This window comes from Xyrauchen texanus, chromosome 21 (genome assembly GCF_025860055.1).
Source record: "Xyrauchen texanus isolate HMW12.3.18 chromosome 21, RBS_HiC_50CHRs, whole genome shotgun sequence".
Lineage (NCBI taxonomy): Eukaryota > Metazoa > Chordata > Actinopteri > Cypriniformes > Catostomidae > Xyrauchen > Xyrauchen texanus.
The window spans coordinates 31,967,306-31,993,851 of record NC_068296.1 but is presented as its reverse complement, the minus strand read 5'-3'; the positions used below and the strand labels follow the sequence as shown (position 1 = coordinate 31,993,851).

The 26,546-nt window shown below is 38.0% G+C and overlaps 1 protein-coding gene across 5 annotated transcripts in view; it reads left to right on the top strand.

Moving 5' to 3' along the window:
- fam118b (family with sequence similarity 118 member B) overlaps positions 1-26,018 on the top strand; it is a 43,636-nt gene extending 17,618 nt beyond the window's left edge. Inside the window, exons 6-8 of one of the 5 annotated variants that reach the window (XM_052152570.1) lie at positions 681-990; positions 15,747-15,868; positions 21,422-26,018. In XM_052152570.1, coding sequence (XP_052008530.1) covers positions 681-990; positions 15,747-15,868; positions 21,422-21,448 — 459 coding nt within the window. In that variant the 3' untranslated portion in view covers positions 21,449-26,018. Of the gene's footprint in view, positions 1-680; positions 991-8,312; positions 8,379-8,489; positions 9,751-15,746; positions 15,869-19,152; positions 19,261-21,421 lie in introns of those variants that run through there. The other 4 variants (XM_052152572.1, XM_052152573.1, XM_052152574.1 and 1 more) reach the window with 4 other exon arrangements.
- The last annotated feature ends 528 nt before the right edge of the window (positions 26,019-26,546 follow it).

Genomic DNA, 26,546 nt, shown 5'->3' with positions numbered 1-26,546 from the left:
GTTTATTTTTCCATGAAAATAGCCATCGAATCTTGCATTGCATTAAGGAACAAACAAACAAACAAACAAAAATAAAAGTAGACCATACTAGCTGTGTGCTATATTCCAAGTCTTCTGAACCCATATGATTGCTTAATGTGTGGAAAGTGTGAAAAATTATGAAAAAAAGTAATTATTCAAAATTTCACCTTCAGGATAGTTCACAAACTCTTATCATTCTCATATTTAAGTATGCAAAGTTAAGATGTGTTGTGTCGGGCTTGATGTCAGTGATGCAAAATGTTATTGGTTCAACGGACCGATGAGTTTGAATATGAGGAAGTTATGAATGACATTTGAGCTCTATGGTGGCAACATTTGTAAAGAATGATTTACATTTCAGTATGTTCCTCTTATAAAGCAGGGCTTCAAAACACTTGGAAAATAGTGCAGGAATCATATGGATGCATTTTATGGTGTTTTTTTTTTGTGTCTGTTTTGGAGCTTGATAGCACCTGGTATGCTTTTGTTGCATGGGTAAGGCCAACGTGAACATCTGCAAAAGATCTCCTATTATTTTCTCTGGATCAAAGTCATATGGGTTTGAAACAACATGAGAGTGTGTATGATGACATAATTGTTTCTTTAAAGTGTGGGTCTGTAACGTTTGCAGTTATAACATTGTTTTTTGGTCTTTGCAGAGAGAGATCCAGAAACTCTATGAAACCAAGTCGTTCGTGTTTCTGGGTTGTGGGAGGACGGTGGACGACACCACTTTCCAGGCGCTGTTTCTTGAGGCGGTCAAACACAAGTCCGACCTTGAACATTTCATGCTGGTGCGGCGAGAGGATGTGGGCGAGTTTAAAAAGCTTCGTGATAACATGCTGGATAAGGGCATTAAGGTAATCTCTTATGGCAACGAATACGCTGACCTGCCGGAGTACTTTGAGCGGCTGGCCAATGAGATTTGCAACCGGGACACGGATCGGGACATGGTGACCAATGGCTGGGGTAAGACTTCCTCACTCACACTTTAAACACTTAAAGGTAAAGTGTGTCATTTTTTTCTATGTTAAAATTAGTGCTGTCAATCGATTCAAATTTAGAATCAAAATAATTACATGACATGCCAATTGATTAACCATTTAATGCATTTGCGTTAATAAGGCATTTTGGCAAACATTATTATTTACCTCGGGTCTTTAGCGACCCGGCATGTATAATCTATCACAAACGGATCTACAGAATGCCCAGGTAGTCACATTTTCAAAGCATTTTTAAGACAGTTAGAAATTCAAAGAATATAATAAATTCTGATATATTTGATGTTTTATTTTTCATATATCAAAGAGATGATGCAACAAATCACAGAACAGGATTCTTTACTTCCACACTGAAATTGTACGAGAATCAACTGGCTGTTAAACACGTATTAAGCTACACATAATCTACACTGAAGTTTCACATATTTACGGTTGAAGTCAGAAGTTTACATACACTTGAAGTTGAAGTCATTAAAAAAAAAAATTTAACCACTCCACAGATATAATATTAGCAAACTATAGTTTTGACAAGCCATTTAGGACATGTACTTTGTGCATGACACGAAAAATTGTTTACAGACTGATTGTTTCATGTTTAATTGACTATATCACAATTCCAGTGGGTCAGAAGTTTAAATACACTAAGTTAACTGTGCCTTTAAGCAGCTTGGAAAATTCCTGAAAATTATGTCAAGCCTTTAGGCTGCACTGAATTGGAGGTGTACATGTGGATGTATTTTAAGGCCTACCTTCAAACTCAGTGCCTCATTGCTTGGCATCATGTGAAAATCTAAATAAATCAGCCAAGACCTCAAAAAAAAAATCTTACTTTTTGGAGAAATCTCCTCTAGTCTAGTGAAACAAAAATGTAACTGTTTGACCATAATGACCATCGTTCTGTTTGGAGGAAAAAGGGTGAGGCTTGAAAGCCGAAGAACACCATCCCAAACGTGAAGCATGGGGGTGGCAGCACCATGTTGTTGGGGTGCTTTGCTGCGGGAGGGACTGGTGCACTTCACAAAATAGATGGCGTCATGAGGAAGGAAAATTATGTGGATATATTGAAGCAACATCTCAAGACATCAGCCATGAAGTGTGGGGCCTGGTTAGCTCAGCAAGTATAGACACTGACCACTACCCCTGGAGTCGCGAGTAACCTGGAATAACCTCCTCGTGGTTTCTATAATGTGTGGTTCTCAATCGCGGTGGGGCACATGGGAATTGTCCGTGGATACCACAGAAAATAATGTGAAGCCTTCACACGTGCTACATCTCCACGGTAACGCGCTCAACAAGCCACGTGATAAGATGTGTGGATTGATGATCCTCAGACATGGAGGCAAATGAAATTTGTCCCCCGCCACCCATATTGAGGCGAGTCACTATGCCACCATGAGGACTTTGAGCGCATTGGGAATTGGGCATTCCAAGTTGGGGAGAAAAGGGGATAAAGAAAAAGACATCAGCCAAGTTAAAGCTCAGTTGCAAATGGTTCTTCAAAATGGGCAATGACCCCAAGCATACGTCCAAAGTTGTGGCAAAATGGCTTAAGGACAAGAAAGTCAAGATATTGGAGTGGCCATCACAAAGCCCTGACCTCAGTCTGATAGACAATTTGTGGGCAGAATTAAAAAAGTGTGTGCAAGCAAAGAGGCCTACAAACCTGAATCAGTTACACCAGTTCTGTCTGGAGGAATGGGCCAAAATTCCAGTAGCTTATTGTGAGAATCTTGTGGAAGGCTACCCAAAATGTTTGACCCCAGTTAAACAATCTAAAGGCAATGCTACCAAATAATAACAAAGTGTATGTAAACTTCTGACCCACTGGGTATGTGATGAAAGAAATAAAAGCTGAAATAAATAATTCTCTCTACTATTATTCTGACATTTCACATAAAATAAAGTAGTGATTTATAGGGAATTAGTAGGGAATGTTTTCTATGATTAAATGTCAGGACTTGAGAAAAACTTCACAAAGAGTTTACGTTTATTTGACTAAGGTGTATGTAAACTTTTGACTTTAACTATAGGTACTCTCAGGTACTTTTTGAAAATAGTCTAAATAGATGTTCAACTTACATCATTTCATTAGTACACCCAGACGACAATAGACTTATCATACTGTTCATGTGTTACACTTGCTATAGTTTACTTCCATGTTGCTTCTTTGTCAAATAGCAATTTCAAATGTGTATCAGAAATGTGAATCAAGTCAATCATTGAAACAAGAGCACTACCTTGAGTAACAAATATATCAGTATTTGCTGAGAAATGCCCACAAATAAAGATAATTCAATACAAATAGTAATTCAAATATTTTTTTTAAGTAGTTTCAAACATGTATCAGGTTTTTAGAAATGCTATCTTGGTTTACATTTTGGTTTCATACATGTTAGAAAAACATGAATGGCTTCCTGCCTATTTGTTTTAACACCTGACTTTGATTTGGTGGACTACTAATAATAATTTCAAACAAAATTGTTTCACTTTTCTTTTTCTGTTTTTTTTTTTTTTAGGAAATAACAATAAAGATGACAATATTTCAAATTACTTAACATTTGTTTTTTCAAGAGTTTCAGCTTTTGATTATATTTTGATTATATATATTTTTTCATTCTCCAGACGATTACACTACTTACTGTGAGTCTCAATCAGCTCCTTATGTTGTGAATCAGTATATTGTGAACACGAATGATCTGCAACACAATAACGAGGTTACGCTTTTAAATGCAGCTGGTATTAATCAGCAACATCGCTTTATAAATGACTTTCTTGCTTTTTTGTTGTACATATTAAAACGTTCCAGCCTGATCTCAGCCAGCCTGGTTTTAAAGGTGAATTTTAGATGGAGGTTTTAATGAAACACACTTCCCTAATCTAAAACTTTAGCCTAAACCTAACCAATATTGTTGTTGTTGCAAATGCGACACGAAAAGCACTTTTTCTGAACCAGCCACGCCATTCCGTGCCGCTTCTATTACTCTTCAGTCTCGCGTGTCAGCTTGCATGCTTGGCTGTGCTAAACCGCTGAAAACAGGCATGTGTCGCACGCAATGAGAGATGACACCCGCTCCATTGGTGTCATGCTCATTAATGGTGGTAATCGTAGTCCACCCTGGCGATTTATGTACACCACTAGTGTTGTGTTGTGTTGTCCGAACAAATCAGAACATGGTGATTCACAGTGTCGGAATGAAAAGCTCTCAAAGCTAGAAAGACAGCCAGTAGTTCTAGGCGGTTGATGTGCCATGCCTGTTTCGCACCTGTCCAGGTGCCAAAATTTGGGCTCGACTATCGCAAGGAACACAAAACTTTATAAGATGTTGGTTAATTGAGAAAAATAACCTTGGGAGAAACCAGGCATACTGTGAGGGCCAATTCCTCGCTGGCTAACATCATGAATATAATGCCAATATCACTGTATAGAGCAAGTCATTGTTTAAAATTATTAAACTAAGTAAGTGTTAAGGGTCAGTATATAAACAAATATTTTGTAAGAACTGTAAAATTAATGACTAATGGCATTTGAAGTTCATCCTGGATTAACTGCGAAATTCACATAAGATGCATTGTCCTTTGTTAATTGGCTGATGAAGGTTTTTGTTGGCAATTAATTGATAGTCGATGTATTCCATTATAAGAGTGTAGTCCATCATTAGACCGAGGTGATGCAGGCAGAGATCAGTGAGGTGCATCGCAGTTCAACCTGCCGGTAATTTTGGTGAGGTCTATCCTAAGTCCAAGGTTCAGACAATGGCATATGAAGGATCCCATGTCTTATGGTTGGAGTTGGCATCAGTTCATCCACTGAAGTCCATCGTAATAGACTGAAGTGATGTTTGGCTGGCACCGGCTGCATTTAGTCATCATCATACAGCGACACGTAGCAGTGGAGTCCAACACGACGCAGGAATGGTGCTGGATCCAGCCGGTTCTGGTGACCTCAGGATAGGAGTCCCGAGGTTGAGACAGGAATACAAATATAATATTTTTTGTATTCAATTTATTGCAGAGTTATAGATCATGATCAATGTTTCTGTTCCGGCATACCTAACTAAAGCCTAATTGTGAGTTGAAGGATAAATTATGTGTATGCCTGGCTAAATTGATGAGTCATTATTCTAGACTTAAACTGAGGGAATGTGTCTGCATCCCGAACAGTGTTAAAAAAACTATTCCATAGTTAGTAGCCAAATATGAAAAAGATCTACCTCCTTTTGTGGATTTTTATATTCTAGGAACTATTAACAGGCCAGAATTTTGCGATTGTAATGAAAGTGTTGGAATATAGCGTGGTAGAAGGTCACTTAAGTACTGCGGAGATAGACCATTCTAATCTTTGTACATAGTTAAAAGAATTTAAAAATGAATATGAAATTTAAGAGTTAGAATATAATGACGATAAAATTGGGCTAATATGATCAAATGTCTTGGTTCTAGTCAAAACTATGACAGCTGCATTTTGAACCAATTTAAGTTTATTAATTGATATTGCTGGAGATCCTCCCACTAATGCATTACAATAATCTAGTCTTGAGGTCATGAACGCATGAATTCGTTTTTCAGCATGTGTTGTAATTTAGCAATATTTCTTAGGTGGAAGAATGCTGTTCTACAAACATTGATAATTTGAAATTCAAAGGACAGATTGGTATCAAATATAACACCGAAGTTCTTCGCTGTTGAAGATGATGTAACAGTACATCCATCGAGAGTCAAATAATATTTTAGCGGCTTGTTTTAGAAGATTTTGGTCAAATAATTAGCACCTCTATTTTGTCGGAATTGAGTCAGGATTTGAAGAAATATAAAGTTGGGTATCCTCGACATATTAGTGGAAATTTATTTCACGATTCCTGATAATATCTCCCAGGGGAAGCATATTGAAGGGGAAATGCAGAAGCCCTGTGGCTGATCTGTGTTGCACTCCATACTTTTGTTCGGTTTGACAATTCCTCATTTACATACATTTCCATTTTTCTCATTTACATACATTTACATTTAGGACCTAAACCATGCTAATGCAAGTCCACAAATGCCAACATAATTCTCTAGCCTATTCAAGAGAATGTCGTGATCTATGGTGTCGAAGCAGCACTAAGATCTAAAAGCATTAGAAGTGAAATGCTGCTACAATCAGATGATAAGAGCAAGTCATTTTTAAATCTGATAAATGCAGTCTCTGTACTATGATGGGGCCTAAATGACTGAAATTGTTCATATATACTATTTCTCTGTAGAAATTAACATATTTGGGAGGACCTTTTCTAGTATTTTCGACATAAATGGGAGATTTGAAATCGCTCTGTAATTAGCCAGTTCTCCAGGATCAAGTTGTGGCTTCTTAATAAGCGGTGAAACTCACCTTCAGAACACCAAAGCCAAGATCAACACTCGTAATAGCATCCTGCGCAAACTGGTAAACTCAAAATGGGGCGCCGATCAGACACCCCCTGCACGGACACATAGCACCCCCACCCCGTCTAAAATCGAGAGCCAGTTTCCTACTGACAGTCCCACCTCTCCAGACAACCAAAGAAATAGCAAGGACCAACATTTGGAAAGATGAATGGAACCAGCTAAACACACGAGTCTTGGACTGGATGGAGAGAGGAATCACACCGACTGAATGTCTCGCCAGAGGCCACGACCTCCCATGGCTAACCTGGAAGACCCTCAACAGATTACGAGTGGAACAGGGCAGGTGCAAAGCACTTATGAAAACATGGAACCACCAGACAGACGACACATGTAGCTGCGGAGCAGTACAGACAATGTCCCATCTACTGGAGTGTGAAAACGCCCCTCAGTGCAGCGCCCACGACCTGCCTGAACCGACTACATCAGCTGTGATCTGCGCCAGATATTGGCAGAACGACATCTGAGATTGCAACGGACTCTAAGAAGAATAAGCGGTTTAATAACTGCAATTTTAACGTTTCTTGGGAGTTAATCATATTAAGATCAGGTTCTGAGATTACAGGGAATACATCTTTTAAAAGCTTAGTTGGTATTTAATCGAACATATATGTGGCTTTTGATGTTTCGATAAGTTTTGTTAGCTCTTCATGACCTATGACAGCAAAGGATTCAAGTTGCACGTGAGGAAAATTATGGGACACTGATTTCTGAGGTACTGTGACAGATGTCCATGCTGTCCATGGTGTTAGAGTCACCATGATGTGCATGCGCCTGTGGTTCCAAGTGCAATGTGGAATGCGACTTTGAGCCAGTACTGGAGAGGTCTCATGTGGACCAGACCTAATGGTATGACGGCGGATACTGCCGCCATAAAACCCAGCATTCTCTGAAATGACTTCAGTGGCAATGTTTTCCCCAGTTTGAACTGAGACAGACACCAAAGAATGGTCTGTATATTCATGCTCATTCGTGAGGTGCGCACGTATGCTCACGGTGTCAAGACAAACTCCTAAAAAGGAGATTCGCTGACTGGGGAAAAGTGTGCTTTTATCTCACGTGCAACACTGGCGCATCCTGTGGTCGGACCACAGATTGCAAAAATGCCGGTGAAGTGAGGTGGCAGGTGTATAAACTGAATTGTATTACTGTGCTTTATCATTTTATCACCCAGTCTGACACGCCCATGAGGTTCGCGTAGCGTGAGAGTGGGCTTATTGATTCGCTCGCTATAGGAGACCATAGGGAAGCGGTTGAGCATAATATGTGGGGTGTAGGTTACATGAAGAGGAAATGGCCCTTTTTTCTGAGAATGTGTGAGTTTACCATGTTTGTACAATGGGTGCTTTTTTTCTCTTTTGAGAGAACAATCTTTATTTGAGTAATATACATGGCAATGTGTCGAACTCTTCACTGGAACACACAGGGGAGCGGTAAGTCTCTCGGTCTAAGTGCTAAGAACAGGCAACGAGTCGTCCTGTTCCCGTCTTGCCAAGAAGTTCTATCTGCTGTAAGTGCATCACGTCGGTGAAGCAGAGAGGGTTCCAAGATGAAGTTCACAGTCTTGAAGGAAGATAATTTGTGTAGAAGGACACTCCTGATTTTTACAGCGTATTATGGGAATTTTTAGGGATCAAATGTTTCAGTGCACTGGAACAATTTTGCTATTGGGACAGCCCTAGAAATGGCTGACTCCCTGATCAGTGCCCTGACTACTGAACAAGGGAGCTGATTGAGATCACCCTTAGACATTTTTGAATTGTGAATAACTTAATAGATCCAGATAAAAAATGAGCATCACATCATTGACACACATGCAACATGCAGTCGTTTAGCTTTTTCTTTCTCTCATTTGTTGACATATTCTCTTAGGATCTCCAATCTCACAGGGTGAAGACAGCCAAAATGGCTTTACAACCTAGAAAAACCCCCTGCAAGGTTTGGACAGCCTTTGTGTTTTCATGTCCACCGGCTTGCATGCAAAAGGCATTTTGGGCATTTAACTGTAGCATGATGATGCATTTTTTCCATTTTCCTTCTTTCCCTCAGTGCATGCTTCTAGAACGATAGAAACATAGACCTGAACTCAGCAAATGACCCACATCCCTTGTCTTGTTTTAAACTGAACACACCTTGTGCAATGTGGCTTCTACCTGTGATGAATTCATCCAATGCTTCCTGTTGTAACACGATCTTCCTCTCTCCCTGTCCAGACTACCACTCGTGACACAAGTGGCAGTCTGAGAGCTTTTCATCAGCTCCACCATACAGTTCAGTTGCCCCCCTCCGCTCAGGTCTGGTATGACTAGATCTTCACCCACAACATACTCAGTTCTACTCTCAAACTGAGCACTGTTACTTGTCATTGGAAAGGCATAAAGAAAAACACCACCAAGCAAACTGTGAACTCCCTCAACTCCAAAACATGTTTGTTAAGCGTGAGGGATCATGTTGTGGATTTTTTTAAATGTTGTGTTAAGTGATGTGTGGACCAAGAATGATTTGCAGGACCGGTCTGAAATTATGATATTTCAACTATAAATGAAAAGTTATCATTTACTTACCCTCATGTTGTTTCAAACCTGTATGGCTTTAATTAGTGAATAATGGCTTAAATTTCAGTCTGTCCCTCACACCAAGCTGGCTTCAGAAGACTTGCAATATAGTGCACTGTATTGGACTGGTTTTAGGTCTTTTTTTTTTTGGTCAGTTTTCTGGAGATTGACTGCCCACTATACGCTTTCATTGTAAGGAAAAGAGAAGCGTGAATTTTCTGCTTTACTTATTTTGTGTTCCACCAAAGAAAAAAAGTCATAAAGTGTTGGAACAACGTAACTGAGCAAATGATAAGCAAATGTAAATTTTTGGCTGAACTACCCTTTCAAAATTTGGTATCAAATGCACCTGTAATAACTTAATGGACATTATCTGTCCTCTAAGAAGGAAGAAATGCAATAAACATGCCTTGTGTGACTGAGAGTGACTCAAAAGTCATGTGATTTCTCAGGCTGTAGTTAAAAGCATCTCAGCTTCCCTGAATCTACTTGAATTGATCACACGACAATGATGATACAAATGGCATTATTGCCCTCAAGCTGCCAGATAATGAAAGACACAAATTTCACTGCATGTTATTGCACTTTGAATTATATCCCATTTATAGACCTTGGTCACTCATGTGCTAAACAAAATATGTAAACAGTTGTTTATACACTTTTTGTATTTTACTACAGTAGTCCACTGTTGTCATCTCTGTCCAGAAATTTCTTTAAGGTATTTATATGCTATTTTAAAATAAAATATCTGTTTGATACCAGATGTGCTGCTGTCGTTACTGTCAGGGTAAAAATGCATGTGTAGTGCAGTCTAGCAAAAGCATTAATTGTGTTTTTTACAAATTACTAACCATGTCAAAACAACCAAATTCTGAAAACCTCCTCTGAAGAAAGATAAACAAATTATTATAAAAGCCAAAATATAAAATGCCATGAATCAGTATTTACAGAGCAATCCATTATTTTGAGGGGGTCAAATTGTTTACCTATGATTTTGGTGCAAAAGTACAGATCAGGAAAAAAAGATGCCATTATAATGTCATAATATTATTTTTACACACAGATACTGTAGGTTGGTCTATTACTAAAATCGGTTGACTTCAGCACCCCTTGTTGCATTGCATGCCAATGGCATGAGTTTGCTGTTGTTTTTGCAAAGTTTTACTGCCTATAACATAAGAATTAATAACCTCCTGAGATCCCACGTCCACATGCGTAGACATTACATTTTGGCTCCACTATAGGTCAGGCATAATTTCATTTCATTTCATTTCAACTCACTCATCTCAGTTCAGGAGACTCCAGACTGTCATTAAATGGTTAAATATTTGATGCACCAAGTCATGTGACAAAACATGGCACAGATCACAGCTGAGTTTGTCTTTGGGGGAAACAGCAACAAAACTACATCTGGTAAGAAAACGAATTAGGTTTTTACATTGAACCCCATTTTAGTCAGAAGATAAAGAGTGTAGTTTCATCCGATATGACATTTTAAAAATGTCATAGATTTATCACGAAATGACACACTGTTAAACACAATGACCACGCACGTGGACTTTAGGCTAATTTTCCTTAAAATATCCAATATTCACTAGGCATTATATCATTTAGAATTGATGGAGACATCCAAAAGCTGGAGAACGTTGCTTTCAGAGGCTGTATATGGAGTTGGGATGAAAATAAGGTGCATTTCAAACTGTTCTGAGACCAGTGAAGACAGACAGCACCCTGGAGGTTAAGTCATTCACTAATTAGGGAGCAAGGGAGTGTTCTAGATGAAAAGGTTTCCCTAAAATGTATGTCAACATATGTGGACAGAGGGACTAAGTTGTGAAATTTAAAATAATAGAAAGTCAGATTTTTCCAAGAGTGTTGATTATTCATGTTTTTGAGATTTTACAGATATTTAATTAAAATTAATTTCTGATGTAAAGCAAATGGCCAGCATCATCCAATCACTGCCAACCATGTTAAAATAAAATGTATCATGAACAATTCTGAATCTATTAACTGATTATAATTATCCCATGTCTGCTAAACATGTTGAGTGGTCCAAACAACATCTTCCCCCTGAAACTGAACTTCTGACCAGATGCTAGGTGTGAATACACTTGGCTGCATAGAAAAGCTATAGGATGCTCACTTGCTCCCTTTTTAGGTAATGACTTAACCACCAGTGTGCTGTCGATCTTCACTGGTCTCAGAACAGTACAAAATGCACCTTTCATCCCACGTATAATCTCCGAAAGCAATATTTTCCAGCTTTTGGAAGAACCCATAGATTCTCAATGTGAAAATGCACAGTAAATATAGGATATTTTAAGGAAAATTAGCCTGTAGTCCACATGCGTGTTAATTGTATAACAGCGTGCCTTTTCCCAACAAAAAGATGACATTTTTCAAATGAAAATAAAGGCTCAACTCTTTTGACTCTTGAAGCTTAATGAGGTTTCTTACCAGATGTAGTTTTGTTGCCGTTTCTCCCAAAGGCTGAGATCGGCACTGTGTTGTTTTGTCACATGACTCGGTGTGCCAAACATTTTAACCCTTTAATGACAGCCTAGAGTCTCCTGAACTGAGATCAGTCAGTTTAAATGAAATGAAATTATGCCTAACATATAGCAAAGCCAATAAGTAATGTCCACGCATGTGGACGCGGGGTCTCAGGAGGTTAAGGCCCAGTATCTTTAAATCACAGCGATATGGGTCTCTGAATTTGTTTGTGTCTTCTTTTTTTTACCAATTCATTACAAGAACTGGCTCATAAGAGAAAAACTGTCATACACTAATAGCACAAATTTAAAAAATGTGTCAAATCATTACAGGCTATTATAGCAACTTAAGAAATATTACAAATTCTCAAAGTACAACAAATCTTCTCTCCATGCAACTCTCCAGTCTTGCCAATTTGCTAGAGTTAAATAATGAAGACCTAATTTCTTTTCTAAAATAATAGGAAGGTGTAGGAAAGAAAAACAAAATCAGAACTGCCCAGCATAACAAAACTGTGTAACTTTGCATGGCTTCAGTGGTGGTGGTGTAGTGGGCTAAGCACTTAACTGTTAATCAGAAGGTTGCTGGTTCGATCCCCACAGCCACCACCATTGTGTCCTTGAGCAAGGCACTTAAATCCAGGTTGCTCCGGGGGGATTGTCCCTGTAATAAGTGCACTGTAAGTACCTTTGGATAAAAGCGTCTGCCAAATGCATAAATGTAATTGTAAATATATATATATATATATACACAGCTCTGGAAAAAAATTAAGAGAGCATTGCAAAATGGATTTAATATTTATAGGTATGTGTTTGAGTAAAACAAAAAATATTGTTTTATTCTATAAAGTACTGACATAATTTCTTCCAAATGATGGTGATGATCTGGGGGTGCTTCAGCAAGGCTGCAATCGGGCAGATTCGTTTTCGTGAATGATGCATGAATCAAGCAATGTACAAGGTTATTCTGGAAGAAAATTTGCTTCCTTCTGCTCTGACAATGTTCCCCAACTCTGATGAATGGTTTTTCCAGCAGGAAAAAGGTGTGGATGGAGGACCACCGGATTAAGACCCTGTCATGGTCAGCCCAATCTCCAGACCTGAACCCCATTGAATGCCTCTGGAATGTGATCAAGAGGAAGATGGATGGCCACAAACCAACAAACAAAGCCGAGCTGCTTGAATTTGTATGCCAGGAGTGTTACTTTTATAGCAATATTAATGTAAATAATATGCATTTAAATAGTAATACTATTTTATCATAGAATATAAAAGTATTAATATTTTTAAATGCATAAAATTATAATTAATATTGTTCATATACAAGAAATATGATCTTTATAATATAAAATATTCATATTTTTAAATGTATAATATAATTATTATACAAGAAAAATTATCTTTATTAAAAAAAAGGTTAGGACAGTGTTTCTGATACAGACATACCTCCTCCTACAACTTCAGTATATTTAGTTAATGCAAGTAGAAATAACAGTTGTAGAATGGTAATTAGCATTCAGAAGAGAGACCTGAAAATGGGCCATTGAATTGAAATGTATATTCAGTTCTATGGCTATTAAAAAGTTAAGTCTCAATGTCATTATGTTGGCTTGACAAACCCAAAATATTGATTTAAGTCTTTTTTTTTAATCCCTAAATTGAGACCAAAATTTGAATACTTCTAGAGATTTGAAGTTACATCCACAAAACTTGGTGCTGACCTTCTGACTTTTCTGACTTAATGTGCTGTCTTTCCTAACTGACCAGATTTATGGTTTTTGGAAAAATCCCATAGACTCACAGTGACAGAATGTTTAAACAGGGGCCAACGAAATGCTCGTCAATTCAAACCTCAACTTTCAAAATATAAACAAACTGACAAAAGGCCTTTGATCTGCTTAAGTTGCTCTTTCTCCATCCATCTTTTCGAGTGTTTATCTGTAACCAACAAACTATTAAAACTAGTTTAAACTTTCAGACAATACTTGTCAAGCCAAAATCAAAGTTTGTCTCAGCCAACTTTATCTTTACCTATCTAGTCATTTAATTGAAATTCTTGGTCCAGATCAGAGGGCATTGTCATGATGCACCAATTCAGGTTGTTTGTGCTTACAGGAAAATTAATTTTATTTAATCATTTTATAAAGATGGCTGGGATGGACTTTGTATGTAACAATAAATGGAATTATACCCCGGGGCTGTTGAATGCTTGATTCTGATTGGTTGATGGATGTTCTAAGGTGTGTAATTAAGTAGTTCCAAGTCTTGACCGGATAAAGGTTCCATACCTTCGACAAATTATTTCAAACAGCCCTACAGGCTACCACAACAAATTAAAAACAAAGACCTTGGTTAAATACATCAGATACGAATGACAATGTCTTTAATATCCTAAAGAGTCCTTGGGCTCCCCTCTCTATTTCACTATTGTCTCACCCACACACACACATTGAGAATCGAGTCACGACCAACAAATAGAGCCGCACCCCCTGCGACTTGATCAATACAACGGTTTCTATTATCCGAAATAAATTTTAATGTGTTAACTTTTTGTTTCAGTGTATTTTGACCCTAATCAGCCTCACATACAGTAGCTATAATGGAAAGCACCACACTAACCCTCCCCTTTCTTTCACTCTCAAACAAACTCCCTCAGAGTTTTCCTTCTGAAGTGACGTTTTCAAACTAGAAACGAAGGCAGAAAGTTTCCACCACTACTTTTGCCGACAAGTTGCCAGCTTGAACAGGGCGATGACGATCCGCTTTCAGGTCAGAACCGGTGCAAACCTGCGATATGCGCAACATCAGGACCAATATTACAGTCATTTCAGAAGAGCAACTGCTCCCTTTTGATTGCAATTCCTCTTATGATCAGGGGCGTGTCTAAGGGGGAGGCTGGGGGAGGCAGTGCCTCCCCTAGGATAAACTCTGCATCCCCTGAGAATTTGAGAAATAATCTGTCCATTTGATCAGAGGCGGCGGCAGCCGATTTTGCCGGGGCTTCAGCCCCGAATGTTTTGAGTGTAGCCCAGAATGTATTTTGAATAGTTGACTGACAAATATGAAACTGGACAAAAGCCTATGTAAACCCCCGAAATCATAAGTTGCCTTATGTCATTGTGCTTTGGCTTTGCACATACTGCATACAGCCTGTAAAAATAGACATAGGCATAATCTAGCCTATAGAATAAGTTCCTTTGCTGTCGGTAGCCTATGGGCGACTCCGTTTCTTCCTCTCTGTTGAATATACAGCAGGTAGAGGAGGAGCTTGCACAGTCGTTGACGTCAACTAACGTTACTTAGTGGTGAGTTAACGGCAATTAGCAGGAAAGACAGCAAAAATGAAGCAAATGAGGCTTTGGGGATTTTTCCGAAAGAAGTCAGTGGGTAAGAATTCACATTTGTTTTTGTCCTTAAAGTCTAAGATCATCATCTAGCTGGCTTTCACCCACAGTAGGGTAAACCTCAAGAGTTGTAGCCTCTAACCTCCTTGTTAATTGAAGCTGCATGGTAGCTTCGAGTTAACGCAGTCGCCTCTCACGCCGAAGACCGCGGTTTGAGCCCCTTTCGGTGCGTACTTTTCTTGTTTATCAGGTGTTGTTTTCGCTAAGGATAACCAATAAGCATTAACATAAAATGTATGTGTGACTTGTTTTGTGATATTAGTTTGTAGGAAATATACACTTTGATTTGATTAAATGGTTTTGTAGAGTGTAGCAAAGATGAGCAACAGACTGAGGAGCAGCAGCTGTGCCAGAATCAGGAAACTGGGAACAATTAATAAGTCACTTTACTTTAGAGAAAGTTAAAAGTGAAACATTGTTTATCTCAATGATCCTAATGAAAGGATTTTGACAGATGAATTATTCTCATAGAGATGATGAGAATTATATACAGTTCGATGCCATAGTGTGTCAATGAACTTAGACAAAATCATTCATGTATTGCTTTAACTTAGGATCTTATACATCATTTTGACAATTTATGTCAAAAAATATAAATTATTTACATTCAATATTTTTTTTCCCTCACTTTACTCACTATAATATAACTCTTTTGTGATGACTTTATGATAATGTACATGAAAATTCAAGAATCATGATAGATCTAAGGGCAATCCCACTGATCTGCTCTTCCCAATACATTTTCTTCAATGGTATTGGTCCACAATTTGACATATGTAGCACTTGATGAATTAGTTGTTTGAAGCTGATTTGCAATAAGTTATGTGCTGTATCTGTTCTTTTGCATCACAGATGATTCAGGGAGGAGAGAGGATGTTGAGGATAGTACTAGAGTGGAAGATTTAGGAACTGTAGAAACAGGCCCAGCCAGAGCAAAACTCAAAGAATACCCTCTCACCAGCTTTGGACGACAGGTAAGTGGTTGCTAGTGTGAAAATAAAATTGTCTGGGCTAAGACCCGGATGTCCTTCAATGCTGGAAACGCCTCTGCATCTGATGATAAATTACAATTTAAAAGTGGATTGTTTTGTGCATATTTTTCCATCGCTAGCAGATGAGTGAGGTCTGACACAACAAAAATCCAGTTTAAGCCCTATAGTCTAATAGGGGCCCTGTGCCTATCTCTGGGTTCCTGGCTTAGAAAAAGATATGCACTAAAACAGATTGTGTGTAGTATAGCTTCATTTTGCGCCGATTTTTTCAATTGTTTATGTTGCCCCCACAAACAAGCCAAATGCCCCGCCAAACATGATATCCTGGTAACCCCTCTGCTTATGATTGCTTTCATTTGTTAATTAAAATGACTAATTTCAATGAATTGTCTCAATAATCTCCCCATTTTACCCAAACTTCTGAGGAAAACAAAAGATGGACATCTGGGAGGCGAATTAGCGATAAACACACATTTCTGAACTGAAACGGATTCAGAGCAGATTTATTTTGTGCTAAACCAAAACCTATGTGAAAAAGTGAATGGATTTGAATGGAAACGGGTAGAAGTGCATTTTCACTTTGTTCATAACAAAATAGTGTGAAAGGTGATGGAAACTAGGCTCAATTAGTGGTCTGATTTCATTTAACACAACATGAGATCTTTTGAAATGCTAATGATGACACAGGACAGCAACACTTGAGCTCGTGCTTGATTGAGGAGAGGAAGAAAGAACAGCTCACAGTCCAGACGCACTCCAAACTTTCCAAACAGATGAAGGTGATGTAGATCGCAGAGTATTAGAATACAAAAATGATAAATAAGTAAATACACAAGCAGTGTCATCGTGAAAACAATCGGAGCTGTACCTGGTGTTCCGCTTGAGCAAAACTTGCCTGTCATTGCGTCTAAAAAGGAAACACTGCGCTGTTACTGTATTTATATAAATCAGCACAAACTCTGAAACTGGCATTTGTCTGTGCGGTCAGAGCCGCTTACACGAGTCGTGTGAAAAACAGCACGAGAGAGTTTCAAACGTCTCCTGGCTGATACACCGTCTCGCGCGGAGACCTTCTTCACTGGCGCACTCTTGCTGCAGACAGATTTCCTTTATAGTGATTGCTCGAGAGATCATACGAGTGTCACGTGTGCATCTTATTGTGAAGAAAATCGGCGATACTCAGCTATATAAAGAAGACAGAGTTTGTTTTTTGTGAGTTAAAGATGGAAATCAAGTGAACAAAAAGGTGAGCCGGTGTAGTCTTAGCCCATATACAATGCAACATTTTTTATTTGTCTTTTTTTGGTTTGTTTTCCCAATATAAATATCTAAAACTCATTATGTACATTTACTTTAGCAGCTATACTGCAGAAGAAAAAATTGTTATCAGAGAATTTTTTATATAATATTTAATTTTAATATTTAAAATTTTCTTTACTGCACTGACAGAAGTATGAACAAGTGAAAAAATACACGTATATTTAAGATACATTCTCTTAAAGCAAGTCTAAATATCTCATATGTTGCTTCTCAAGTAAATGTAATTACTTAATAAAAACTCCAAGTAGATTTTTCCCCTTTAATTCAGTGAATGTCATTTAGAGATATATTTAAAAGATGATTTTGTCCTCTTTATTGTTAGTAAGCACATTTAATACAATTTAATACTTAATTCAATGGGGCACAAGCTGAATAAACGGTTAAGAGCCAATGATTAATCACTGCAATAATCGCCCGAATAATCATTCTAATAATCGTTAGATTAGTCGATTATAAAAATAATCGTTAGTTGCAGCCCTATATTATATATATACACTTTACAGCACTACATTACAGCCATACACAAGCAGACGTACGTCTTTGGCCATTTCGTCTCATCTCTTGTTTATTTTTTGCACTCTGCCACGAGTATAAAAAATTTTTGAGCATGAGTAGTTTCTGATCATCATAAGCGGATCATATTTTGTGCTGCTATAACTAAAAAAACTAAAACTATTCTTTTTTTTTCTCCCCAATTTGAAATGCCCAATTCCCAATCCACTTTAAGTCCTCATGGTGGCGTAGTGACACACCTCAATCCGGGTGGCATAGGACGAATCTCAGTGGCCTCCGCTTCTGAAAACGTCAATCCGCACATCTTATCACGTGGCTTGAGCGTGTTACCGTGGAGATATATTGTGTATGGAGGCCCGCGCTATTCTCTGCGTCAACCACACAACTCAACGCGCCCCACCAAGAGCGAACCACATTATAGGGACCACGAGAAGGTTACCCCATGTGACTCTACCCTCCCAAGACACCTTCCAATTTGGTTGCTTAGGAGACCTGACTGGAGTCACTCAGCACACGCTGGATTCGAACTTGCGACTCCAGGGGTGGTAATTAGCATCAATACTCACTGAGCTAAACAGGCCCCCTAATACTACTCTGAAACTCAATTAAAAACGTTAAAAAAAAATTATAATAAATACACAAACTAAATAAAAACTATTTATGCACCATTAAAATTTACAAACTAATCACCTCCTGATTCAGCTGACACAGTGATGAGTAAATAAAGATATGGTCACATAGAATGTCAGTGAATGGCGATAGAGGCTGTCATTCAGCCTAAAGTCTGCTTTCCATGTAAGAAAGAAAGCCATTCATACTAGTTTGGATGGAACAACATCAGGGTGTGTAAATGATCTATTCTTTGAACTATCCCTTTTATCAAACTCTAAAAGCACCATATATTCTCCTTAAATGCAATGTACTTTGTCACCTTCCTTTTTGGCATTTTTATTTTTCTTGCCTCGTTGCTCCTTGCTTTTATCTCCCTCCTTTGTTTCAATCATGGACTTCAGTTTTTTTTGGACTTATGGGACTCATTGAAATTCATAATAAGGACAGGTGCCTTGACTTTGCTGCTCTCCTCTGCCTCTCTACAAAAGACACACATGCACTTTTAATGTATTTTGCATATAGCTTAAATGTACAATAAAAACAATCAAGTTGTCTTAATTAAATATTACTTGAAATGTAAAGTTTTGGGCTCATAACCTTGCACTTATTTTTCTTAATAATCCATTGACTTGGGGGCCTGGGAAGCTCAGCGAGAACTGATGCTGACTATCACCCCTGGAGTCCTGAGTTCGAATCCAGCGTGTGCTGAGTGACTCCAGCTAGGTCTCCTAAGCAACCAAATTGGCCCGGTTGCTAGGGAGGGTAGAGTCACATGCGGTAACATCCTCATGGTCGCAATTTGTGGTTCTCGCTCTCAATAGGGTGCGTGGTAAGTTGTGCGTGGATCACTGAGGGCAGCGTGAGCCTCCACATGCTGAGAGTCTCTGCAGTGTCATGCTCTGCGAGCCACATGATAAGATGCATCGATTGATGGACTCAGAAGCAGAGGCAACAGGGAATTGTCCTCCACCACCCAGATTGAGGTGAGTAACCGTGCAACCACGAGGATCTACTAAATGGTGGGAATTGGGCATCCCAAATTGGGGAGAAAATGGGATAATAAAAAAAAGAATCCATAGATTTAGATTTGAAGTGTTAATAACTATTAACTATTGAGTTCAAGATTGAGGCTACAGGGAATACCCACAATGCCTTGCACTTGAAATATTTAATTATGTTTCCTTGGTCAACATTAACATATAGGGGGCATTTACATATGTTAAGAATTCATAGAGGTTTTAGCTCTTTTATAGTATTATTTATGTTATTTTGTTGTAAATAGTTGTTTTGTGTGATGTCACCATTATTGTGATCTGTGTCACCTTTTAGACCTCAATTTAGACCGTTAACATTATCACAGTTCTCCTTGTGTATGCGCAACTAAAGAAAAGGTGTCTATACATTTCTGTGGAGAAATAAGTTTATTTAATGACTGATGACAAGGTATCATCTTCTTTATTTAAGCTGTGTAATTGTATGACCGAAATTTGACTCCATTCACTTAAAATTATTAAGTAGAACGACAACAATTGAATAGCAAATCTGAGTAAAGTCTACTTGCATCTAGTTAATTTCACTTAAATCCATCCATCCATCCATCCATCCATCTTCAACCGCTTATCCGAAGTTGGGTCGCGGGGGCAGCTGCTCCAGCAGGGGGTCCCAAACTTCCCTATCCTGAGCCACATTAACCAGCTCTGACTGGGCGACCCCGAGGCGTTCCCAGGCCAGTGTGGAGATGTAATCTCTCCACCTAATCCTGGGTCTTCAACGAGGCCTCCTCCCAGCTGGAAGTGCCTGAAACACCTCCCTAGGGAAGCGGCCAGGGGGCATCCTTACCAGATGCCCAAACCACCTCAATAGACTCCTTTCGACGCAAAGGAGCAGCGGCTCTACTCCGAGCTCCTCACGGATGACTGAGCTCCTCACCCTATCTCTAAGGGAGAAGCCCGCCACCCTTCTGAGGAAGCCCATTTCGGCCGCTTGTACTCGCGACCTAGTACTTTCGGTCATGACCCAGCCTTCATGACCATAGGTGAGGGTAGGAACAAAAATTGACCGGTAGATCGAGAGCTTTGCCTTCCAGCTCAGCTCTCTTTTCGTGACAACGGTGCGATAGAGCGAGTGCAATACCGCCCCCGCTGCCCCGATTCTCCGGCCAACCTCCTGCTCCATTGTCCCCTCACTCATGAACAAGACCCCAAGGTACTTGAACTCCTTCACTTGAGGCAATACCTCCTTCCCTACCTGGAGAACGCACTCCATCGGTTTCCTGCTGAGAACCTTGGCCTCAGATTTAGAGGCGCTAATCCTCATCCCAGCCACTTCACACTCGACTGCCAAGCGATCCAGTGAGAGCTGAAGGTCACGGACCGATGATGACATGAAGACAACATCATCTGCAAAAAACAGCGATGAGATCCCCATCCCACCGAACCGCACACCTTCCCCACCCCGACTACACCTCGAAATCCTGTCCATGAATATAACAAACAGGATTGGTGACAAAGCGCAGCCTTGGCGGAGACCAACCCCCACATGGAATGAACTCGACTTCGTGCCGAGGACCCGGACACGTCTCTCGCTTTGGACGTACAGGGATTGGATCGTATTAAGTAATTTCACTTAAATATTTAAATTAATTCTATATTATCACCAAGTTAAGATAACTTAAGATAAGTTTTGGAGACGCCATTACTCAATTTGATGAGTAGAGTCAACTTATTAGACTGAAAACACTAATGAGTTCACCCAAAATAGATCACCCTATTGGTGACATCAAACAAAACATCTATTTGCAACAAAACATCACAATACAACAAATTCTTAATAATAAAATTGATTTAAATTCCCCCATATGTTCTCTTTGACCAAGGAAACATGATTTAATAATTATGGGTAATCCCTATAGCCTCAATATTGAACTTGAGTATATATATATATATATATATATATATATACTGTATATAGTTACCATAGTATCCTAAACTAAAGCCCAGTAACTCCAGCCATGTGTTAGCTGGCACACAGGACATGCGGTATCTGCTGAATTAACGGGAATATCTGTAATCCGGTGGTGTAATTCCACAGATGGCTGTCATCGGCCTCTTTACCTGAAGGATGAAGGAGCGGATGAGAGCGTTGACATGCCCGGTGAAGGATTCAGAGACACCGGCCACCTGAAAACACCACAACAGGATCCCCCTGACTGAAGATGGCGAAGAAGACCAGCATCTTTGCCAAACACGAAAAAACTGGAGGAGCTGTCCAATAAAATGGAAGAGAATTGTAATGCCATTTCTGAGGTTAAGGAAGAGATGAAAGCTCACAAGCAGAAGGAGGCTATATTGGAGCTGGAATTTTCTGATCTTAAAAAAGAAAATAAAGACTTGAGGTCAAGGGTAGGAGAATTGGATCGCTACAAAAGGCGTTGGAATTTACGCATCAAAGGCTCGTCAGAGAAACAGAACGAGAACACCCGACAGGAAGTGATAACCCTTCTGGCCAAGATTGCTCCTGGTGTGCCCTGGGAAATGGAAGAGGCGGTTGATTCGGTTCATCGTATTGGTAGAAGAGAAGGGAATCGTACGCGCCAGATCATCATACAGTTTTCAAAGCGAATCTACAGAGATCAAATATGGACATTGTCAAAGGGATCAACCGTGTGCAAGGAGGCAGGCATTCATTTCGCTGAGGACTTAAATAAAGAAGACCGAGAGGCTAGGGGAGTACTTTGGCCACGCATTAAACAAGCGCGTGCTGAAGGGAAAGTGGCATACTTTCGTGGTCCCTTCGCTTTCATTGAAGGGAAGCAAATTTTTTCCTGATGATGAAGTCTTGGAAAATGGGAAATGTGCAGTTTTTTCAGAGGCTTTTTTGTAAGTGTTGCACTTTATTTGACTAATTTCATTGTCGATAGCTTATTGACATTCTTGATTCGTAACGTTACACTGTGAGTTCCAGTGGGCGTATGTTTGTGTTGAAATCTCGTTTATCTTTTTGTTCGTTAAATGCAAGGGGACTTAAGGACAATGTAAAACGCAAAGGTATATTTTTATTTTGCAAAGGGCAAAAGTCACATTTTGTTTTTCTACAAGAGACTCACTCTACTGAAGAAGATGCTGCTTTTTGGAAGATGCAGTGGGGAGAGACAATTTTATTTAGTCATGGCTCCAATCGATCAGCAGGTGTCGCCATTTGTCTTAACAATTGCCCTGGGAGGATTGTGACTTTTCAGTCTGATGCTCACGGTCACTGGCTTGCTGCTGTGGTTAATAGTGAAGATACTTTTCTTATTTTAGTTAATGTTTATGGTTATAATAATACTGGGCAAAATAAGAGTTTATTTTCTAAGATTACAGATGTTGTCACACAGCTTAAATTAAAATTTCAAACAAATTTTGTACTAATTGGAGGTGATTTTAATCTAGCACCAGATGAATGGCTGGACAGATCTCCTTCTAGTTATACAAGTCACCATTTTAATAACATTATTCAGGAGTTTTGCCAGTAAAATTTCCTTATTGACATCTGGAGGTTGAAGCATTTGAAGGATTCTCAGTTTTCCTGGGTCAAACCAAATGGATCCTCAAAGTCACGGATTGATTTTTGGCTTATTACTGAGGAACATTCTGAGTTTGTCACTAACGTTTCCATTTCTGCCGCACCATTGACAGATCATTGCCTCATTTCATTGATTTTGTCACCAACAACAAAACATACCTTTAGAAAAGACTACTGGAAGTTTAATGCGGAACTTTTAAAGGATAAAGATTATTGTAGTCAAATAAGAAATTTGATTATTGAGATTCAAGATGACCTCACTTTAACTTCTAATGGAAATAAATGGGAGTATTTTAAGTTCAAAACAAGGGAAGTTTCAGATTTGGCAAACAAAAGAACAAAGAACAGAAGCAAAAAGAGTTAAGTTTAATTCAAGAAATTAACACCTGCTGTAGTACACAGGTAATGACTCAAGATGATCTTGATAAATTACTCTCTCTTCAAGCTAAATTAGATAATTTGTATGTAATGAAAGCACAAGGAGCTTTTGTACGGTCTCGTGCAAAATGGTTGGAGGAAGGAGAGAAAAATACAGCATATTTTTGTCAGTTAGAAAAGAGGAGACAGAAAAGCAATGCTGTGAATAGTTTGATTGTTAATGAGAAGGTAATCACAGACCCCAAATTAATATCCGAGGAAGTTTACTCATTTTATAGTGATATTTATTCTTCATATTCTGTCAAAAATGGTCAAGATTTTCTAGAAAAGATAAAAGATTTTATTCCACAGATTGATGTTGAATTTAAAGAAAGTTGTGATGTAGACCTGAGATTGGACGAAATCATTTCCGCTATAAAAAAAAATGCCTTTAGGTAAGTCTCCTGGTCAGGATGGCCTGACTACAAATTTTTTACAAATTTTTCTGGGAAGATTTAAAAGATTTGTTGTTTAAAGCTTTAAAGGAATGTTTTGATGCTAACTCTTTACTTCCAACTATGAAGCAGGGGTTGATCATTCTCATCCCAAAGTCAGGCAAAGACAAAAGAGTTATTGATAATCTGAGACCGATTACCCTACTCAATGTTGATTATAAAATTCTTACAGCTGCTATTGCAAACAGGCTAAAATTTAGGTTGAGTCAAGTTATAAGTGAAACACAATCTGGTTTTATTAAAGGAAGGTTAATACACAACAATATTAGACTTGTTATGGATTTAATTGATTATGCACATTTGATTAAGGATGATGGGTTTATTTTGTTTCTTGATTTCTATAAGGCATTCGATACTGTAGAACATACGTTTATTCTACATGCACTTACATCTTTTGGATTTGGTTCTAAATTTGTTAAATTGATAGAGATGTTGTATAATGATATTAATAGTTCAGTATCACTTCCAGGTGGGACTTCTAAGCGTTTTAACATAAACAGAGGTATTAGACAAGGAGATCCGACAAGTCCGTATTTGTTTATTTTAATAGCTGAACTTTTGGCAATTTATGTGAAAAATAGTAAAGAGGTTAAGCCGTTGAATGTTTTGGGGAGTCAGCTATTAATAAGTCAACTAGCAGACGATACTACTCTGTTTCTTAGGGATGCAGAGCAGATCCCAGCTGCCATTCATTTGGTGTCACATTTTTCCAAAGCTTCTGGTTTGACATTAAATTTAAAAAGTGTGAGTTGATGGCAGTGCATAATCGGACTGAATCTCAATTATTTAATATTCCATTAAAAAATGAGGTAAAATATATAGGTATTGTTATTACTAAAGACCCTAAAACTAGAGAAAAAATTTATTTGGCTGACAATATAACAAAAAGTCAAAATATGTTAAATGTGTGGTTACAAAGGGATATTTCCATTTTTGGCAGAATTTTATTACAGAAAACTGAGATACTTTCTAGGCTGATTTATCCTGCATATTCTCTAGCTATCTCTGACAGGTGGATAAAGGATATTAATCAAATTCAGTATAAATTTCTTTGGAAAAACAAACACCATTTCATAAGAAAATCAGATGTAGTGAAGCCAGTCAGTGAGGGAGGTTTGAATATTATTGATTTCGATGTTATGAATGGCACTCTTAAATTGAGATGGCTTCAAGCTTTCCTTAGGAATAAACATTCTGTTTGGTCTAGTTTTTCTTCAAAAATCTTTGATTTTTTTGGGGGCATTGATTTTCTTTTGAGGTGTGATTTTGAGCCATCAAAACTAAAGTGTAAATTGTCATCTTTTCATAGTCAGGTATTATTGTATTGGAAACTGATATACAAACACAATTTTTCCCCACATTATTGTTCTTTGTGGAATAATAAGTGTATCCTTATTAATAGGAAATCTGTGTTCTTTCAAGACTGGATGGATAAAGGTGTCTGGTCCATTGTACACATTATGGATGAGGAAGGAAATTTCCTTAGTTATGACAATTTTTGTGAAAGATATAATTTTATTTGCACTCAGAAATTATATGTGACTTTGTTAAAAGCTGTTCCTGGTGGTTTGGTTCAGATAGTTAAAGGTGCATTGTGTTATTCACCTGCGATTCCGAGATTGAAAAGTTTAACAATTTCTGGTCTTAATTTTAAAGAGGAGGGATGTAAGATTAAAGTTTTAAGAACATTGGTAAATATAGAGACTTTCCCTTGTAAAGTTAAAAAGAGACCTCTTATATTTGATTTCCCGAAAGACAAAGTGGGTCAAATTAGAACAAGATTTCTCACTTTTCCACTTTTTCCAAAGGTAAAAGAGGTTCAGTTTAAAATTATTAATGATATTTATCCTTGTAATGATTTCCTCAGACACAGATTTAATATGGATTGTAATGAGTGCACCTTTTGTGAAGCAGATATAGAGTCGTTGGAACATTTATTTTATTTATGCAAATTCTCAAAGAAATTTTGGGATGACCTTTATGGTTGGTTAAGATTGAAATATGAAATACCTGACTTTAACTTTAAAACTATAAAATATTTGTTTTTTTCTTTGAATTACGATCATGAGTTTTTGGTGAACAATATTGTGCTGTTTGCCAATTACTTCATACACAAATGCAGATTCTTTAAGAACCCTCCCATTTTCTTACTTTTCCATAAAGATTTAATGATCTTCTTTAAATCTTTAAGACTTGTGCATAACAAAAAAGCCCTTAAATTGTATAATCTTTTGAAGGTATTTTTTGATGATTACCCCCTTGTGTAATATTTTATTTGTTATTTAAGTTCTTTTTTTTTTTTTTTTTTTCAGATTTATGGTATTTATTTATATTTTGTGCTGCTATTTAGACTTCTTTGTAATTGGATAAGATTTGTATATTGAGGTTTCTTTGGTATTTTGTATGTTTCTTTAAGCAATAATAAAAAAAAAATGTTTCTTGCACTGATCTATATATATATATATATATATATATATATATATATATATATATATATATATATATATATATAGATCAGTGGTTTCTTTTGAACTCCGTCCCGACAGATACGTCATTGGAACAATGAGGAAGTGACGCAATAGGCTGTGAAGTCCACGCTGTGTCGATCTGCGGGGGAAATTGTGATTAAAATAGAGGAAAACAATACTTTTCTAAGAAATAATGTCATTATTTTCATACAATATTTTATTCATAAATCCAGGTTCTTAAAATCGCAAGCATTTAAAGGAGTTGTCACAAGATATATACTTAAAAGTAATATACACTTTTTCAAGCAAGTT